Source organism: Athene noctua, chromosome 3 (assembly GCF_965140245.1).
Source record: "Athene noctua chromosome 3, bAthNoc1.hap1.1, whole genome shotgun sequence".
NCBI lineage: Eukaryota > Metazoa > Chordata > Aves > Strigiformes > Strigidae > Athene > Athene noctua.
In genome coordinates this window covers 48,292,425-48,313,065 of record NC_134039.1, presented here as the reverse complement: position 1 = coordinate 48,313,065, position 20,641 = coordinate 48,292,425, and the positions used below count along the sequence as shown (strand labels likewise).

The following is a 20,641-nucleotide window of genomic DNA, read 5'->3' as shown; positions in this document are numbered from 1 at the left end:
GGTTTTGTTTTGCTTCATTTCAGTAAAATGCATTTTGTATAGGAATTAAATACTTTTCATGCCACATCAGGACAAGACTAGCATTGGTAATACTGCTGTTCAGCCTTACATCAACTGAATGTAGCCACTCAGTTCTATCCTCTTGCATTTTTGTGGAGATGTAATTTTCTACTAATAATGATAGCTGAGGATCTCAGGAATTGGGGTGCTGGGTGGAAATGAGCAGGAAATTCCACTTAAACCAGATTTCTCTTTGCCTTGAAACTCCAGTGCTAACAGGAGGTGAGCACGCTTTGCAAAATTCTGGCAGCTTCTTGGCTGTCCCTCACTAGACCTTGAGCTTTATGCTCTAGAGGGGTAAAAGGCTCATCTTGAATATCTGGTATCACACAAATATCTAGATCTAAACTATTGCTGGAATTCTTACAAGGTGCCATGGTTGCTGAGAATCTATATTTAGCCAATAGACAAGTCCAGGCAGTTATCCACTGCTTGTTTGGACAAGTTAGTTGTCATGGAAAATTAGCATTATGCTCACTCGGTTCTAACGTATCTTTAAACACTATCTGCAGCACTCATGTTCTCTAACAAATCTTTTCACTATTCAAATATCATTTTAAAGTGTCACCACGGGCAAAGAAAAAACCTGAGAATTAGAAAAAGGAGTCAGACTGAAAACTAACCAGTTCTAGTTGAAAAATAGCAATTAATAAGTACCTATCAAAATAACATACTTCCAAATACTCTACACTTAAAAGATTCTCAAAATTATAGAATGGGAGATGACAGGAATATAGGAAAATGTAACAGCATCCAACTCTCTGGATATAAAGTTTTCTCCTAGTTTCCTTTCCCTAAGCATCAGAAAAAAAAAACAACTTAAAAGGCACAAATAAGCATTGCAAATCAAACTAGTATCCAAAGGTGTCATTACCTATTAGACAGGCAACACTTTTATTATTGTGTCCCTGAATTTATGTGAGCTATAAGCATGAGTCTCTGCTTTTACCATCCTTGAAGTAAATTGACTTAAGTTTTCTATCACTAACATATGCTGCAGCTGCATTTACGAAGTACAAGGTTGCCATCAGAAGTCTTAAAGCTGTTTATCCCCAAACAAGGTCTGATGTTTCAGAACCGGAGTTCACAAAGCCAGGTTCAGAGGGCTGCCACCTGCGGGGGCTGTGCGGCCTCACCCCTCATGATCACGGCTGCGCCTCAAAACTGGCAGATGTGTCTGAGGGGGATGTCAGAGAGATGCTCAACATCAACACAAGATTTTTTTAAATTTTTAGTAAAGTAAGGATCTGTATGGAACATTCATACTCTTTTAGGCTTGCTATTAGCAACAAGCCCTGCTCTTCCCGCTCTGTCTCCTCAACGGTTCACATCCACAAGCCACAACTTGTTTACAGCAACTCGATGTTTTCTGTTGAACAGCCGTAAACACAATCGGGAGAGGATAAAAGGGGATGGACAAAAAGAGGAGGGACACCAACAAGGAAAGAAAAAGCCGCCGGCAAAGCAGAGGCCGAGCGTCCCGCTCTCCCGTAGCCCGCCGGTGCGGGTCTCACAGTGCCTGCGGGTGCCAGGCCTTCGTCCCACTTATCCCTCAGCCCGGGCACGGTTTTTCTGTTCCGCCCGACTCCGCGGGCCCGGGCTCTGTCTCTCCGTCCCGTAACGCCCCAGGATCGGGAGGCTGGGCCCGGCCCGGCCAAGCCTAGCCCGGCCCAACCTAGCCAGGCCCGGCGCGCAGCTGCCTGTGCCAGAGGCACCGCCGCGGGCCGGCGCGCGGCGCGGCCGTTGCCCCGCAGCCGTTAGGGGGCGCTGGGGAGACTCGCGGGCCGCGGCGGCCAAAATGGCGGCGTGGGGCGCAGACCGCGTTGCGGCGCGGTAGGGCCCCGCCGGTCCTCCGCCCGCCGCGGGCCGGGCAGCGGAGCGGAACGGGCGCGGCTGGTGGTGCGTGGGGGTCGCGGGTCTCTCGGGGGCTGAGGGGCCGCTCGGGGAGCGCTTCTCGCGCGTGGCGGCCCGGGCGGTGGGTGAGGGGCGCCGCAGCACGGCGGGGCGCGGCGCTGAGGCGGGCGCCGTGTCTGCCGCCGCGGGGGGGGGCGAGGCCGGCGCGGGGAGCGGGGGGGGGTGCGGATATGGGGATGTTTCTTGCCGCCGCCCCCTTCCCCCCCCCCTCCGCCCCCGGCCAGCGTCTGGCGGCCGCGGTGAGTCAGCGTCGGCCCCCGCCCGCCCGCTGCCCCCCCCCCCCCCCCCCCCGCGTTGACTCGGCAGCGCCGCCGCTCCTGGTCATGCTCAGGCATGTCGGGCCGCGGCCGGCGGAGGAGCTAAGCCCCGACTTGTCTCCTCTTGGCAGCGCTATATAAGGGCCAGCCCGGCCCGGCCCAGCTCGGCCCAGAAACTCGCCGCCGGAGCCCGGCGTACGGGTTGGACGAGGGTACCGAGGTGAGCGGGCACTGCCGGGGTGGTGGCTGCACCCCCGCGGTTGCGGAGCGCCGCGCTGCTCCCGCCCCGGGGTGACGCTGTGCGGGGGGCAACCCGGCTCGTGTGGCTGTGTTCGAGGTTTTGAGGTTTTTCGCTTTTTAATTGCAGGCAAATGTGCAATACCAAGATGTCCTCCCTTACGGATGCGTCTTCTGTCACCACTTCGGAGCAGGAGGCGCTGGTCAGTATCTCTGTCGGACGCGCGAGTTTTTCGTGCTTTTTGCGGAGTTTTTTATCTGCTAATTCGGAAGGGCCGCTTTGCTCAGCGAGCGAAGGTTAGAGAAAAGCCAGGAAATCCGGTGAAGATGGTGGTCCCTCTTTGATCCTGCAATCGTGAAACAAATTTTTCTCATTCGTGGTGGAGAGTTGAGGGTGGTCATTTAGGTCTAGACTCTTGTTGCCAGGAGACCTGTGATGGTCAGGTTGCTTGCCTTTAATAAAAAGCATCTCATTCTCCCATTTTTTCATGGTGAGTATTTCATGGTGGAAATGGCTCACAGTTTGTAACTGAAGAGTTGTGGAAGATCTCCGTTGTGCAAAACGTACACCGTTGGTGAAATAACGTCATTACAGCTAAAAGTTTTTGAATTTGGCATTTTCACTTTCTCCTCTGTTGGAATTCATAAGGTAGTTGTAATAAAAGTCTTCGTTTGTGTTTATGGCTATGCATGTCCAGGCTTTCTATGATACAGTGTCAGTTTTGCTGCAGTGGCTTTCTATGTAAGTTTCCTGAGGATGGAAGGCTGTGTGTTCTACGGGAGATGAGAGTTAAAACTGACATGTGTACAATGATGGTTGAAATATATTATTTTTTGTAGAAGGGTAAAGTGTAAGAAGTGTAGACTGATAGCAGAACATCAAAAAGCAAAGTAACAGATCAGACTGCTCAAAGGTTGTTTTTTTTTCGTTTGCTCTTAAGTCATCATAATGTGATGCTACGGTCTGCTCTTATCTGCGTGGCAGAATAGTTACAGGAGTCAGGGATAGAGGGCTGGGGGGTAAAACGATCTGAACCCATGGGTCTAGTTCTGGATTCGGAGATCTGAAACTGCTTTGCCTTCCTATGCTCAGCTGTCATAAGTAGTTTAACAAGTTACTGTTTGTTTCCTTTATGAAACTAATATATGCTGCATGCTCTAAATAATTCGGCACTTAGGAAGGGATGAATAGACATCTGATGTTCACAAGCTTGTTTATTCTTTTCATTATGTGTGATTCTTGCAACTAATCACTTGTTAATGCACTAAATCTTAACGCTGGTTTTAGCAGGTATTTGAAGTGGAACTGAAGGAGGTTCCCCCTCTTCCCTTAAGCATTTATTCCTTGTCTGATGATACTTTATTCACGGCTTCCTATAAAATGTTTCCTTTCTATAGTATTTTATTTTTAGGGAGTGTATTAGGATAGCTGAATAAATATTAGCCTGTTCTTAGAATGGTTATGCTATAGTTAAAGTGGCAGTACTAGAAGATACTGCACTGGGAACCGTCAGTGGCTCCACAGGCATTTTTTTTTTTGTGGTTGTGACAGCCCCTGCTGCTTGTTCTCCTCTCCTGCACTGGTACTGTGCAGCTCTTTGTGGAACAATGCAGTAAATGGGATCAGGAGACTGCTCTGGCCAGAATTAAAAACAAACAAACAAAACACCACAAAAAAACAGGGGCGGGGGAAAGTGATTTTTTTTTTTTTTTTTTTTTTTAAATTTTTCCCTCCTCTACCTCAGAACTTGTCGCAGACTGCCTGCAGATACAACTCTGCTGGCACAGGGGGTGGGTGGGTGGAAGGCCATTGCGGAGATAGAAGTGACTGAAGTACGATGAAAATAACAGGGTGTGCTTATCACAGCTAAGTCTTCAGAAGTAAAGCAGCCCAGCAGGCAAACATAAAACCGCAGCCCCCGAAACTGCCACAGGAAGAGACTAGGAAAGAGATGGACTGGTGTTTTGCTTTGTTGCTTGCACTCTGGACCCGAGAGACAGTCAGAGATCCCTTTGCCTCCCTCCTTCCTTCCCTCTGAGGGAGTCACAGTAATGACTAAAGGAGTGAAACTAAATTCCCCAGATCCCAGCCCTGTACTTGAAACTACCAAATGAGTCCTGTAGCTCTTATCGAGGAATGTATGTACCAGTAAAAGATTGGAGTTTGAGCAGAGATGTACAGTGTATGAGAAGTTTAGTATGATTGGGTTCGTGTTGTTTCAACTTTGCAAAATAGAAAACTTATATGTGGGTTTTAATGTAGTTGTGTGTGTATCGGATTAATACAGAAAGAGGAAGCCAACCCTTATAAATACAGTTTTGTTTGTTGAATAATTGATGCATAGTTTCTTTTCTTCCCCACACAGGTTAAACCAAAGCCACTGTTGTTGAAGTTGTTAAAGTTAGCTGGTGCAGAAAAGGACACTTTTACTATGAAGGAGGTGAGTACCTTTAATCACTAAAGGTAGATTACAGTGAGTACAGATAGGTTGTTCTTTTGTTTGGGGTTAATGGGTGGCAGTGTAGTTCACAGGTTAGGTAGAAGATACTGAGACAAGGTATTGTTTTTATTCTCCTGCTGACTCGTTAGGTGGTGTTTAACTAAAGTTTCTCAGTCTGAACAAAAATATTTTGTCGGTCAGCAGAACAGCAGAGTACTTGGGCAATGGTAGATAGAAATAGCAGTGAGAAGAGCAAATCTCAATTAATGTAGTGTGTTTTCTCATAGACTTGAAACAGGAACCTGGGTATTTAATGTCTGTGTATGTCATTTATTTTACAGGTAATATTCTATCTTGGACAATATATTATGTCTAAACAATTATATGATGAAAAACAGCAACATATTGTACACTGTGCAAATGATCTCCTGGGGGATTTATTTGGAGTAACAAGCTTTTCAGTAAAAGAACACAGGTAAAATGGGATTCTTTTCTGAGAGTCTGAAAGAATGGAGAACGTGATGCGTATGGCCTTTTTAAACTCTTTGCATCTTCAAAGATGATAAGCTCTCTAATTACATGTAGCTAACTTGCAACATCTCTTTCTTTATCCCCTTCTAAGGAGACTATATTCAATGATTTCCAGAAATTTGATAGCAATCAATCAACAAGGTAAGCTAGTTTGGGAGGATGTTTTGTTTTGGGAAATAGTATTAGGAAAAATATAACTTACCTTAATGCATCCTGCATGTAGTGATCAGATAACATCGATCTCTCCGTAACTAGATTTGGCTTTACACACTACAGTCCGGAGCAATCACAAATAGTGAATCAAAGCAAACACTTGTTTATTCTGGGGGAGAAAAAATATCTGAACAGCATTTGGGTAATTTTATTGAACTAGAACAAGAACAAGCACAATCGTGGCTGGACATGGAGAGCACTAAATTGAAAAATTAGTCATTTGCTTCTAGTTCTTACAGATAAGGCCCTCAACAACACAGAAAAGAATCAGCTTCTTGAACTTGTGCCAGCAACGAAGTCAGGGCAAATGCTTTTCATTCTTTCTGTTAGTGTTTTGGTTTAATTTTCAAAACTTAATGTGGAGTGCATTTAGAATTGGTCACCCTCAGCTACAGAGTCCTATTCTAAAAGGTCTGTATACTTAAAAAAGGAGCTTTGTGGTAACTTTCTGGATAGCCACTCCATAAATGGAAAATTGTTACATCCAGTCATCTTTCCTGCGATATAGAAGTTCTCAATATAGCTGTAATTTTTGACTGATACAAGGAGTGAACCAGAAGTTGAACAATGGAAGCCATTTTGTAAATTGGCTTCTAAATCCGTGTTAAGATGCCCTTTGCCTTTAAGAAGAATCAGAAACAAGTATTCATCTGCTGAAGATGGGAAACATGCTCTATTATCCTTTATTCTTATGCCTGCAAACTTAAATTACCTCTCAGATTCTTTTCTGGAAAGATAATTTATTAATTCAGGGTCTATCTGGTAATAAGCATATATAATAGTAGTTAATTTTTCTTCTATTTAATGCTATTTTAATTCAGTGTTCCCATAGGGTGATAGCTAGTAAAAATATGCTTTGTAGAGGAAGAAGTGTGAAATATTTTCTGCCTGTATTCTTTCCTATCTGCAGAATCCCAGTTAATGCACAGCTTTCATTTGAAGGTATCTATAATAAAATCCTGAGCTACTTTGCAGTTAAGATTTCTTCTTCCTCCCCACTTTCTCACTTCAGTAATGTTACAGGGAAAGTGCTGCACACCCCTGAAAAGCAATAGAATGGAGCTGGGTTTTTTCCATCATTGAAAAATGTCTGTATTGTAAGTTCTGTTTAGAATTTACTTTGTAAATGCTGTTGGCGGTTAACTTCTGTCCCTTGCTTTTACTCTACTGTTTTTGAGCCTGAAATTGACTTTTTCTGCTGTGCTGTATTACAGCTTTTTGTTTTGTTTCAGACTCTAGGCTTGCTGATACACCTGAGGATGATGCCAGATTTCAACTTGAAGAAGCAAATGTTGTAAAGGTGATTTTTTTTTTTTTATTTTTTTTTTTTTAAAAATCCTGAGATGTAAATTCTTTTTAGTATTGCATGATACTGCCAATGGGTTAGATGCAAATTCTAGCCTCTTACTTTGTATTCATGCTTAGGCTTACTCAGTATTTCTGTTAAGCAGGAATCTGTGCAAGAGTTAGACGAGAAGGAGACTTCAAACGTGACTTCCCGACCAACTACCTCTTCTAGGAGGAGAACACACAGTGAATCTGGTATGTGCAGATTTATGATGCAGAGCTTTCAGTAGGATGGCCACTTGGGAAAAAAAGCACAGTCAGTTGCCTTACTGACCTTGAAAGATGCTGACAAATAACTGTTCATGTTTATCTGCTTATCTGAAACTAAATGTTCAGTCTGGTAGAAATACACAATTCCTTGCATTGCTTTAGTGTCACGTTAACAGTTTTGTCTCTGGAACTGTTAGTAAGATGAAGGAATAACTTGTTCCATGGGTCTGTTAAACTTGTTTCCATCAGCAAGTCTTCATCAGTTGTGTTACCTTCATGATGAGAACACTTTTTGTAATAGACTGATGAAGTGAAGTAAATTTCAATTCCCTCTGTAGACAGTCACAAAACTTTACATTTTGTTTGCTATCTAAACCCAGTTTTTGTTGGATTTCAATTGGTGACAGATGTCAGAGGTCTGGTAGTAACATGGAATGATTTTGGATATGTTTAGGTACCTGGCCATTCATTAAGCACTTTTTAAAAAACATTTGGTGACTTAAGCATCGTGTTTGTCTCCTCTTTACTGTGATTATTCAGTAGTCACTGGCAAATACATTTTCAAAACGTGGACTGTTTCTTCCAATAATTAGCAAATAAGAAGCTGGTCAGCATAAAGCTGAATAAGTTTCTCAATGGAAGTGTTCTCTACAGTTCTACTTAAATACTATTCTGTGGAATTTCTTACATTAGTTTGTTCCATCGCTTACTTCTGTTACCTCATGAGTTGGTGGTTGTAATTACCTGGACAGTGATAACCTTCTGTCACTGCATAGAACTTCGTTTTCTTCACTTGCCTGGGAACATTTTTCAGTTCCGCAGCTTTTGTGTAGTATTTTTTTGTGTTCATCATAGGCCGCTGTTATGTTAGTCAGTCCAAAAACTGTGCTGTGTTGCTGAGCGGTTTGCACTAAATTAAAAGAACGTTTTAATGTTGTAACAAAAACTGGTGAACGGATGGAAAGTCCAAGTTGAACATCATAACCTGTAATATTTAGGCGTGACCCAGAGCACATAAGGCCCTGTGTTGTGCTTACTTATTGTAGGTTTGATTATTAACTCTTGTCTTTGCATCCATTTATTAGTTTGTTACAACCTTAAAAGTTCTTTTAATATAGTGTTTTTATATACACTTTTTTTCTAATTTATAGGAAATCTTCCTTTTAAACCACTATTCTTGTTAAATTGGGATGGTAGCGGCTCCTTTGGAGCCGCTTATATAGTGTATAGAAACCTTGTGGTGATACAGTAACAGTACAGCATGGAGCCATGACAACTAAATGAGGACAACGATGGACAGGAGCAACCCTTGGGCCTGGGGGCACCAAATTTGGTGGGGCTCTCAGGGCGGAAAAAGAAAAGAGAGGGGCTGAGCCAAGAAGCACCAAGGGAAAGTAAGAGAAGTCTCAAAGTATGTACAAGTGTTTTGTTCTCTTTTCTTTTGCAATGAAAGATTCAAGACTTCAAGACTCATGGATTGTCAGGGTGTGTTTTGCAAGGCAAGGGAGAAGCTGGGTAATAGAGGGTGGGTGCAGAAGGCACCTGTAGGGGGGCAGCAGGCTCTTACTGAGGCCTGTTGAACCAAGTTGTCAGGCTTCTTGGGGAGTTTTCACTCTGCTGCACTTGCATACTGACTTTGCAATGCCCTTTTAAATAAAATTGTTTCTTACCAAACACTCTGAAAGTCAGTGGAGCTGAATTTTTGAGTTACCTACCCCTAAAATGCTGTCCCCCTACTCCTTGTGCTACTGTAGGTGATTGTTTCAAAACACGATGTATTTGAAAAACATTGCCTTTCTGCCTTCACACCAAACATATTTAATAAGCACAGCTTAAAGCGATGCTTTCAGGGTTTAATTTTTACATGGTATGCCTTGGAGATTTTCTTGGTAGTGTGTGGTGAAAGTAATAATGGTTTGTTACCAGAATCCTGTTGAGTAAATACAATTACATATAGTGGAAATACTAACTGATAAATTTGCTGAGGTGTCTGAAACTTGAACCTGAACTTTCCTTGCTTACCATAGAGTCCTCTGTATGCATGTGACCTAGGAGCTAGTTTTTCTGTCTCCCTGCAAATTCTGGGATTGACTGGGAAGCCCTCTGAAAGTGCCTTTCTGTCTACTGACTTTAGAGGGAGCTAAAAGAGTTAAGATCTTAACTGCATTTCTTAAAATTAGGGGTTTAATGTGTCACGTGTGAGTAAAAATGCTTCCAAACTTGCAATTATTTTATTTCCTGCATGTGGAGACTGCCATTTACAAGCTGTACTGATGGGACAAGTGGGGAAAGCCAGCCCCTAAAATACTGGTTTCAGGAATACTGAATGACTTTATTTTTCTTAAATTCCTATATAAGTAAATTATATTTTAAGCTTCTGTTAAGAATATTCAAAACTGCACATTGCATAGATGTTTTTGGAGTAATAAAAATTCTTGAATGTGCCCAGAAGAAAATTCTTCAGATGATCTGCATAGTGACAGAAGAAAACGACACAAGTCAGACAGCATTTCGTTGACGTTTGATGAAAGTCTCTCATGGTGTGTAGTCAGTGGTCTGTGCCGTGAAAGAAGCCATAGCAGTGATTCAACAGATTCTCTTTCCATCCCTGTAAGTCAAAATATATATTTTTGTGGTACAAATTTTGCACATAACCACAAGTGCAAATAGGCATCTTAAACCATCATGTTCTTAATTAAAAGCAGCAGTGTTTTTAGCAGTGTCTTAAAGAGAGAAAAGAGGCTGAAAGAAAAGTTGGCATGTGGTTGGAGTGGGGTCTTTCATAGATCTGCTGAGGAAGCTGAAGTTAAATTTTTTAAAATATTAACTTCGAATGTTCTTTAAAAAACCAGATTCTTACTGCTTGGCACGGTATTGAAAAAATGGCAGATACATTTTGTGTTTTAAAATAAGTATTTCTCAGAATGCTGAGAGAAGAAAAGCAGTTACAGATTCACAGATGTTCCATAGTTTGGAATAGTTGGTAGTTCTGGTACAGCTTTGGTAGCTGTACCATGGTAGTGCCCTGACGATAGGCTGTATTCATTTTCCAAGCTTTTACTGTTTTTCATTGCTGTTTTGAGCAAACACGAGGCAAATTATCTGTGGTTAGGCTAAGTTACGAAGAGCTAAATTAACAGTATTCCTAATCATGTACTGTATTCTGAATTGACAGAACATAATACTGTATCTTCACTCTTGCTATTTTATAATTGTTTGGCCACTCTCTCAACATTAAAGCTGATGAGAATAGAGAATTTAACGACATACAGCCAAAAGACAACATCTTTTTGCATGTGCTCTTTCACTTTTTAGGAGAGCCTTTGTGAAATAGTAGCTGTTGTCTTCATGCTGGCTGAAGGTTGACTGCAGCCTCTTACTACAGAGCCAAAAAATGGCATTTAGATTATTTTTACCTACCTATAATGTTTGTCTCACAAAAGATGTTGTAACAGCAGCTGGGTTTCATTTCTTCCATAGCTAATTAAACTTTGTTTTACAAGCCATCTCAACAGTAACGGTTATGGTTACAGACTGGTGAGATTGAATGGCTACATTCTTTTTTTCAGGATCTAGATGCCAGTTCATTAAGCGAAAACTCTGATTGGTTTGAGCACAGTTCTGTTTCAGACCAGTTCAGTGTAGAGTTTGAAGTTGAGTCTATATATTCAGAAGATTATAGCCATAATGAAGAAGGACAGGAGCTCACAGATGAAGATGATGAGGTACATACTTGTTTTATTTGGGATTTTTTTGACTGGGTATGGTGAGATGGGAACGGAACTTAGGGGAATACTTCATGTTGAGATTCCAACAAGAAGACGTAGCTCTTCGGGTTTATTTCAGGACTGCGTGTGCTATATCACAAACTGCACCCAGTCGTTCCTGAAATCAAATTACATGCCTGTGCAGTGGGGTCACCAGTATACACCCACCACACAGTAGCTAGAACAGTGCTAAGGCTTTCCGCAGGCTCTGAAACAGACTCTGGACAGCCTGGAAAAGTCTGTCTGTTTAATGTCACTCAATAGCTGTTGGGAGTTAAAGGCAGCATTTGTACTTACATCTATTTCTACATTTTTAATTACAGAAGTATGTGTGGAGCTTTGACAATACTTTTGATACCAAATGAAAATTTTCGTAGTAACTATTTGCCAAGGGGTGTTTCTGAATCATTTGCCTCTATGAATATAAATATTTCATAGAGATGCTGAAACACAATTTTAGAAGTTTTCAGTAGGAGGCAGGAAGACAGTAAAATTGTGATTACCGTTATTTTCAAGAGATCTGGATACCTGGAATGTCAGGAATGAAGTGGGGAACTTATTTTTTTTTTCGGGGTTAGTTTTCTGTTACTTCAAAGAGATGAATTGGTTCATGATGAGACTTGGTAAGTACCAGAGGCAGAGTTTGCCAGGGACATACATGATTGTGATACTTGAGAGACTGAGTGGGACCGACTGTACTGATGTACTCTGGGTTGCAGTGCTGTGGAGCTGCACCCTGAGATAAGACAATGATTTGGAGGAAGAACGGATTGAGGTGTGCCCCTGCTTCCAAACAGCAGTGTTGAGAATTACTGAACAGTTGAGGTTGGAAGGGGCCTCTGGAGGTCATCATGTCCACACCCCTGGCTCAAGCAGAGCTGATTGCTCAGGGCCATGTCCAGATGACTTTTGAGTATCTCCCAAGGATGGAGGCTCCACAGCTGCTCAGGGCAACCTATGCCAAGTGCTCAGTCTCCTTCACAGTAAAAAAGCATCTCCTGACATTCAGAAAGAACTTCCTGCATTTTAATTTGTGTCTACTGCCTCTTGTCCTGTTGCTGGACACCACTGAAAAGAGCCTGGCTCTGTCTTTACACCCTCCTTTCACTTATTTATATGTATAGATAAACCCCTCCACCCCCTGAGCTTTCTCTTCTCCAAGTTGTTAATAATCTTAGTGTGGCCCTTTGCTGGACTCTCTCCAGTAGCTCTGGGTATCTCTCATGTACACAGTGCTCCAGGTGTGGCCTCACCAGTGCTGAGTGGAGGGAAAGGATCACCTGTGCTCTAGAAAATGGTATCTTCTGTTGGTCTAGTCTACATGTTTCTTCAAACTGTGTGTTAGATGTGTGAGCAGAATTCCTTTCCCCCAAGCCAGTCATCAGGTTTTGTGAAGTTATTGCTAATGTAAATAAACGTATATAAATTAACATGTATGCGTTTTTACATTTGATTAAAAGTCTATCAGAAAATCAGATTAAAAATCTATCAGACTTTTAACTGAATGCCAAAACTGAGTTAACATCAATACTTTTTTTACTTAAACCAGGTATATCAGCTGACTATTTACCAGGATGAAGACAGTGATGCTGATTCATTTGATGAAGATCCAGAGATCTCTTTAGCTGTGAGTAAAAACTTGACTGACAAAGCATCATAAATGGGGGAATTGGCAGACTAGATCAAGGAGTATAGATGAATTCTGTTGCTACCGGTGATTTTTTTAAAGAATTAAACTGACTTTTTTCTTCTATGCTTGAAGATTCCAAGACAATATTTTAATTACTGAATGTGTGATTATTAAGGAACTTTTTTTTTAAATTGGTAAGCCTCTTAATCCATTAAAAGAAAACTCCACACTAGCTTAGTTTCACTGACTTAATGGAAGGAAATTACTTTGACTCAAAATAAGACTTTTTGCACACACACAATAAAAAAGTCTTAGATGTGTGTTTACAAAACTCTTCCTATAAATCATAATATCTGGTTTTATTGTCCAACCTGAATAAAGGAATCTGTAGTATACAGATGTGAAGGCAAATCTGTTTTCAGAACAGTACTGTAAAATTAAAATATTCTGAGACCGTTCTTGAAGTGTGGGAAGAAGTTCAGGGGTTTGAGGCAAAACATGTGGGTGTATTTTTTTAAAAAGCATACACTGAAATTAAAACAGTGTATCTTTATGTACGCTTTTTCATAGTTGAAGCTTGAATAAAGCTGTTCTCCAAAACTGTCTAAAGTGTTCCAGGGACTTTACTGTGTGTGTAAAACACAGGGCTAGACACCATCTAAAAACATTGCACTGCTTATGTATGGAAGAATATGTTTGCATGTTATTTTTGGGAATTAAAATTAGTCTTTTTAAGCTTTTGATGTCTGATGTTATTCAGGACTCAGAAATGAGTTTTGTTTTGGTTTTAGTCCCCCTATGGCATATAATATTTCTAAGAAGGGTCTTTCTCCTTAAAAATGAAGTGTATTTTTAATAAGATGGTTTATTTTCAGGATAGTGTATAGAGTAACCTCTGGGACACTGATGCAGCCCCCCCCCTTTTTTTTTAATGACTAATGTTTTCTGTTCTCTAATACTCTGTGTCAGAGTGCCCTCACCTGGCCGTTTAGCACCCCAGCGGCTTAGTATCCCACAGGTTAAATGTCCTTTAGTCTTGAATCTTCAATCGAATAGTTTCCATTTCAGAAGTCTGTTGTTGAAAATAATGGGAATGGTGACCATTTTATCATAAAGTTTTTCACAAGGTTCTCTGTAGACTTTTGTGGTCTGCTTTCTTCCATTTTGCTTAAGAAATAATAAGTCATTATTGTTCTACCTCTTTCACAAATCTGCTGCAAAAAGAAAGAAAATCAGAGAGCAAGACTATTTTAATCTAGAACTGTAAAATGAATGGAATTTTTAAGTTATAAACTGGAATTTTTAAATTATAAACAAGTCAATAGCTCAAGATAAGTATTATTTTGGCAGTAATAAATTGTTTTGTAATCTCTGAATACTTTAGTTGTAAGCATTCTGAGTAGCCTAAGCTGTTCCAACCTTTGATTCACTAAAGGATTATTGGAAGTGTCCCGAATGTAGCGAAATGAACCCTCCGCTTCCACGACATTGCCACCGATGCTGGGCCCTTCGTGAGGACTGGCTTCCAGATGAAAAGAGTGATAAACTGGAAAAGAACAAATTAGAAGGTTCCTTCCTTCTAGAGTCTGAAGAAGGTTTTGATGTTCCTGACTGCAAGAAAGTGAAAATTACTGAAGATAAGGAACCAGCCGTGGAGGAGAGTGAGGATAAAGCAGTACAAATTTCTGAGTCCCAGGAAAGTGAAGATTATTCCCAGCCATCAACATCAAGCAGCATGTTTTGTAGCAGTCAGGAGGACTATAAGGAACCTGAGAAGAGAGAAATGCAAGACAAAGAGGAGAGCCTGGAATCCAGTCTGCCTGTTACCAGCATAGAGCCCTGTGTCATATGTCAGAGCAGACCTAAAAATGGCTGCATAGTACATGGCAAAACAGGACACCTCATGTCATGTTTCACCTGTGCCAGGAAACTTAAGAAGAGGAACAAACCCTGTCCAGTGTGCAGGCAGCCCATACAAATGATTGTGCTAACTTATTTTAGTTAGATGGATGGTGACTGGAAAGCAGCAAAAGGAAATTCATAAACTGGTTAAGAGAGTAAAAAACTATTTTTGTATGCTTATTGGAAAATTAGTATTTTGGGTGTCTTTACATTTGGTATGAAAAGTAATTGCTGAAATAAATGCACTGGAGTTGTTAAGAGGTAGCCTAGTATTCATAAGTCAACTTAAAGATTTTAAATCTCTCTCAATAGAAGCAACCAATTCCTGTAAACTATCTGCCTCTTCCAAGTGTTTTATGTTCCATACAAGTTCAGTGATGTTTGTTTTACTGGATTAATACATTAAAAACCCAAATTCTGTAGTTATGGGAGGAGATACATGTTGAAGAGTTAGTTCATGTGAGCTCCTCGTCTTAAGGAGATAGAAGATTTTCCAGATTCCAGGATCTGTTGCCTGGTGAAGGCACCAGGCTCAGTCAGAACCCTTTGAATAAGTCAATAAAATAAATAAATAGAATCTTGTTTCCCTCATTCCCCAAACTTAAATTCTTCCAAGCAACCAAATTACAGGGGAGATCTTACCATGAGCTGGGAGAAGGTGTGATAGAAAATAATGTAAGGCTTTGGAAATAGAAAAAGGGTATTGTGTATCTTGTTTTTTATAGAGTGAGTTGTAAACTTCATGGCTGTGTCCGTCCTGAGAAGTGATTGGTCCAAGATCATTCTTGCTTTTATGTCTTAAATGTCCTGAGAAACTGGCTTTTAGAATGCCTTGTGGGTTTGGAGGTCTGCACTATCCTGATTATTATTTTAGCAGTGTGAGAAAAGATTTTAACAAGCAAGATAAATGAAGGAGATGCTATGTAATGTCGTTAGGCTATCATAGGGGACAATCATATTCTTTTTCTGCACTTTTGAGTTCAGCAGTATAGTACGCAGCTCAATTACTACATTCGCTTGAATAAAAATAGAAAAGAAACGTCCAAATCCACCTGCAGCAACAAATAAGCTGTGTTGTTCTAGTTGACGTAGACGTTCTTTAAATTCGGGAGTTTTCCCAACTTACAGTGTATCACAAGAATTCTGAAAATCTCTTGCAAGGTGTTTGGCCAACTCAAAATTGCTCTCACTGCCCGGTCCTTTACTGCTTTTAGTTCCTGTCTCCTCACTGTACTTTGTCAAAAACTTTGTGAGATTTATCAGTTCCTTTTGTAAGGAGTCTACTCACTGACTCGGTTCTGTGGTGCGTTCAGAGTAGGTAGCAGGCGTATGTTATTGTAAGCTCAGGTATCTTCAGGATAGTTAGATAGCTCACCTGAGCTATCTTTCAGATAGAGAATTTCTGTATTGGTGAGTTGTATTTATTCCTTTGGAAAACTAGTTACGAGAGGAATTGTTATGTTTTTAGCACCTTTTAATTTTACAGGTAGTTGCAATGGCAAATAAATAGCCAGGGAGGGCCAAGAATGGACATGTAGCCTAAATGCAGAACTTGTGCTGCGTTACCATCCAGCAGGCTAAACAGCTTCCTTACCACCACCAGTACAAAACTGTTGACACCTGCATGCTAGCACAGAGACTTTCACTGCTATAGTTACCTTCATGTCAGAGCTGAAATAGTTCCTCTGTAAACTGGGGCTGCAGACACCTGGGAAACAAGGAAGTACCTAGGAAGAGGACATAACGCTGGCCAGGAGAGACTTGGTTGGTACCTGCCCACAGAGAAATACTGCCATAGGTAAAGACTGAATTACCAGCTTCAGTCATGTTTTGTTTGTACATTTGAGCCAGTGTTTGAAAAATACTACTAAAAGATACTGATATCAGAAGTTTTACCATAATTAATTTTAACTAAACAAAAAAACCCATTTGTATATGTTTCTTCAGCTTCTTTCTTGCAAATTTCTTGCCCCTTGCAATTTGTAAAGCGACAGCAGGTAGCTGGAAGTTCTTGAAATTCTTTAGTCAGCAGGAAACTTTCATGGGTTTCATGAGATTTGATCCTTCAGCCTCAGATAGAGAAGTCCTTTGGGTAGATATTTAAATTTTTCAAGTAGGGATGCTTCTGATAGATGGCTACCTGCCCTAATTTACACTGCTTCATATTATTCTTAATTTTTGATTTGATAAACGTAAGTGCAGTGAAGCTTGGCAGAGGCTCTTCCATTGCATCTGCAGGTCAGAACCAACCAGCAGTCATACTACACTCTGGAATTTGCAGCTGAGAACTGTAGACGTGTATATTTGTGAGAAGCGTTGATAACATGGGGACTGTACTTAGAAAGCTTCATCCAGTCTTCCCTGTGTCTTGCCATTTTTCAGGGTGATGCCTTCCCTACAGTCATTGGGATAGCTGTGTAACTGCAGTTGGGGGAGCAGCTGTTCCTGCCTAGTTCCTGCTGGGACACATTGTGCCATCCTGCTCTTGGCATTCAAAACTCAGTCCCCTTGAGTGATCTCCGTGTTTAAAAAAAATATTTGGCTCTTAAAAAGGCACGTATGGTCGGAGCGATCAGCTTTGCTGTTCACAGTCACTCAGCTTTGTGATTTTTCTTCAAAAACAATCTTGCAGTAACATTTTCTGTTTTAGCAAAAGATAAACTGAGAGCATGCAGTGTAATGAATTTTCCTTTTTGTGATCTAAAATTGTACTTCCCTAGCATGTCTTCTGCTGTGAATAGCCCTGGAAATACCCCGCGCTCCATAGAAAGCTGGAGACATAGGTAATTTTTGATTTCTGCATCTACGGCCAAACTACTGTGTCAGCATGAATCTAGTTTTAATTATATTTTCTGGCTTAATATTATTCATGATAACTTTTGGTAAAACTTTAGTGTGTGTTTGTTTGGGTTTTTTCCCCCCAAAGCATGCCTTACAGATGAGGGAGTGATGGGTATTGGTGCCTATTCCAGTTCCTGTAGGAGACGCTGGCAGGCAAGGGTGTGCCTGGGGGTGTGTATGTGGTGCTGTGGTCCCGGTGCTGCAGCCTGAAAGGCTGAAATCGTTTGGTGTGTGGGAGTAGGGGGTGACCAGCCTGGTGTTTATCATCACCCTGTTCTTTCTGGCCTTGGGTAGCAGCCAACTCAGAAGTTGACAGTTGTTCTTTCCTTGGTGAGGTCTTTGAGATCCTTATATATTATCGTACACGTTTTAATCTTTAATTTATTGCAGTTTGTAAATATTCTTGTGTTTACAGTGGTTTGAGATTTAATTTATTGGTACATGTGTAGATACATAAATATGCATAGTTCATCACAGTCACAAGAAGAGTATTTAAGAAATCGTAGCATTAAAATAAATATTCAGATTATATTCAGATGAAGAGGGGCATAGGAAGATTTATGGCTTTGTTTTCTTTTTTTCTTCCCTTAAAACACCTTCTGCATTGAACCTGAACAACATTTATTAAACGTAGGTGGAGGCTGATGCAACATTAGCAAAGTGAAAATATTTTGATGGTGTTCGTTTTTTCTTCTGGAATGCTTCAGCATCCCCGAGTGCAACAGCCGCGAAGCTGACTGATGGCTTCCTTGTGCTGGTGACAGCGGAGGTGATGCTCTGGAAGCTGGGGGGGAGGGGAGGTTTCAAGGTTAACTTGCAGTGGGTGGTAAATGCTTTTGCCTTTGCACGTGTGACCAAGAAAGCTGAAGGGGTGGCCAGATGCTGACAAAACGTGACAGTACACAGTATTCAGTAATTGTCTTTGTTCCTTCGTGTACTTCAGGTAGACAATTGTTACATACAAATGCTACAAGAACTCACATTTATTCTTTTGTATAAAGCACAATAAACTCACTTTTTGATTAGAGACTTTTTCACCTATGTAGCTATTTATTAGTATTGAAATTCAGCTCTTAACCCAGGGAAGTGAAGTGCAAAGTGAAGTACTCGAGGCATATGGCAAAATTGCTTTGTTTCAGCTGACTTTTCCTGAAAAGCGTGGAAGTGTTGAATATTATATTTGAGAACCTTTAACACTGAGTCTTCACTTAAGATACATTAGTTATGAAGTCTGCTGCTTTTGTCCTTTAAAAAACATGCACAACTGAAACAGATGTAGCTGGGTTGCTGATTATATTGAACATTCACACTGCAAAGATGATGCTTTTTGTGGAGCAGCGCCCCTCTAGTGTTCTAGTGTTACTAACGAGCCTGCTGGAAGAAATGTGTCCTGTGCTGTCTGCGCCAGGGACGTGTGGCTGCTGCTCCAATTAGCAGGTTGATTTAGAAAGGGTAAAAATGCTACGAAATTTTAATTGATGAAAAGTGTTACACTTACTCTAACCGCATGGTAGTTTTTATCACTGAATTGTGATTGCTGTAAATTTGTTCAAATGTTGCTGTCTGAAATGTCTGTGTGGGTATGAAGCCACATGCAAGACTTCAGGCTGATTTTTCCCCTTAAAGACTAATATGAGGGAAAAACAGTTCTGCATCAAAAAGAATAATTGTTGCAGAAAGTTGTGTTCTTACAAAAGAGAGAAAATTATTAGAAGCATAATGAAACTAGACTGAAATGAATAAATAGGATTAATATAGGGGTGATTTCTTCCCCATCTTAATCTAAAGCTGCTGTTGTGTTGGGGTGTAACTCTAGAAGTAATGTTTATCATTTTAAAGCAGGTAACTTAGCATGTTAATTTGCTACATTCAGCCTAAAAAGGGGCATTTGCTTTTGTGCTGCTTCCCCTGCGGGAAGGAGCGCCCAGAAGTGCAGTGTTCAGCCCTGTTCTCGGCTGCTCTCAGTCGTTTGCAGTGCCAGCAGGTGGATGTAGGCCTTGGGTGTCTCGAGGGTCACCCCTGTACTTGCCTCACGAAGCGCATGACAGAGCAGGGTTGTACTCTGGAGTGCAGGGCCCCAGCTCCCTTAGGCCAGCGCTTCGCTAGAGCATCAGCTCTCCTGGCTGGTGCCGGTGGGTCTCTGCCCACCCTGCAAACGGACCTTTCCAGCCCGTCCATACCTGAGTCAAAGCCTTAAGTTACTTGTCATTTAAAGGTTGCGCAAGCAACATAAAGCAAAAACCACCACCTCACCCTGAAACCTGGGCTTAAGGTATCTTTTAACTGAGGATTGCACTTACTGAACATGAAAAATGGTTGCTTTTAACTGTGCTTTTTTTGTTTCAATTAGCACAGCTGACTGAAAGCTTCAGGTGAATGCCTCTCTGTGATGTGTCTGTGTGTGTATATATACTACATGTAAAATTTGTTGGTGATACTTAAAAAGGTGGTGTGTCCCCTTCTGAGTAGATGCTCCTTTAACTTAAGAGCCTGATTTTTTTAAAGGACAGTTCTTGGTTTTGAGCTAAATTAACGGCTGTCAACATGATGATTACATAATACCTAAACCAATACCAAATAGCTTTTCCTAAAGCAGAGATTTACCTTGTTGTCTGACTACATGTAGCTGGAATGCTGGTAAAACAGACTGGTTTATAGTGAATTTAAATAGCTATGCAATTTTGCCACTACTCCTAGTAGAACTTGTCACGGTGCGCACCTTCTTAGGTACCTAGTGCACGTACTACCACAATCAGTAACAATTAAAATACAGATATCTGCTCAAATTGCACAGAGTGTAGATCCACTGACGAGAATAACTTTCATGTGTACTGCCTTTGTCTTTCAGTTTTCAGTTTTTCCTTTTCTGAGGAAACAAAATGTTATGTTGCATTTAAAAGCTTTAAATAAAGATTTGTTTATATATTCCTTCCTGTTATTTTTTCATGTCAATGACTTGATTGTTAGAAGTTCTGCTACATGGTTTCCATACCCATTTTTAATTCTGTGGGCCAGCACACAGGCTCTTTCTACCATCACTCAGCTGCTCGCTTCTCCCAGATTTCATGCTTTTGGGGGATTTTCAACTCAAGGGCTCGGTACTTTTTCCTGCTCTAAGTGACAGAATTAGAACCAAGGATCAGTGGTGGCAGTAGCGGGTAATTACATACTCTGACTGGTAGACAACCCACAGCAGTTAAGAGGGGCAGTAAAAGGTACAAAATTCAAACTGAGATGATGAAAACATTCAAAACCCAGTACTGTGTGCACACAGCACTCATTCCAAATTGG

General features: G+C 41.1%; 1 protein-coding gene across 3 annotated transcripts; it reads left to right on the top strand.

The window, feature by feature from the left end:
• Positions 1–1,849: 1,849 nt before the first annotated feature.
• On the top strand, positions 1,850–20,278 carry MDM2 (MDM2 proto-oncogene). Of its 3 annotated transcripts, none has more exons than XM_074902892.1 (12): positions 1,850–1,959; positions 2,363–2,451; positions 2,599–2,671; positions 4,835–4,909; positions 5,251–5,384; positions 5,532–5,581; positions 6,886–6,953; positions 7,105–7,195; positions 9,663–9,820; positions 10,780–10,935; positions 12,527–12,604; positions 14,043–20,278. In XM_074902892.1, the coding sequence occupies exons 3-12, from the start codon at positions 2,603–2,605 to the stop codon at positions 14,610–14,612; spliced, it is 1,449 nt and encodes a 482-aa protein (XP_074758993.1). In that variant the 5' UTR covers positions 1,850–1,959; positions 2,363–2,451; positions 2,599–2,602; the 3' UTR covers positions 14,613–20,278. The 3 variants fall into 3 exon arrangements, with proteins under 3 accessions (XP_074758993.1, XP_074758990.1, XP_074758992.1); XM_074902889.1 differs by having other exon boundaries at positions 9,660–9,820; XM_074902891.1 differs by lacking the exon at positions 2,363–2,451 and having other exon boundaries at positions 9,660–9,820.
• Positions 20,279–20,641: the final 363 nt, after the last annotated feature.

Coding starts and splice junctions, on each gene's coding strand:
- MDM2 (XM_074902891.1), top strand. CDS start 2,603: ATGTGCAATACCAAGATGTCCTCCCTTACGGATGCGTCTTCTGTCACC. Junction 2,672..4,834: donor CTTCGGAGCAGGAGGCGCTG/GTCAGTATCTCT, acceptor TTCCCCACACAG/GTTAAACCAAAGCCACTGTT. Junction 6,954..7,104: donor AAGAAGCAAATGTTGTAAAG/GTGATTTTTTTT, acceptor TCTGTTAAGCAG/GAATCTGTGCAAGAGTTAGA.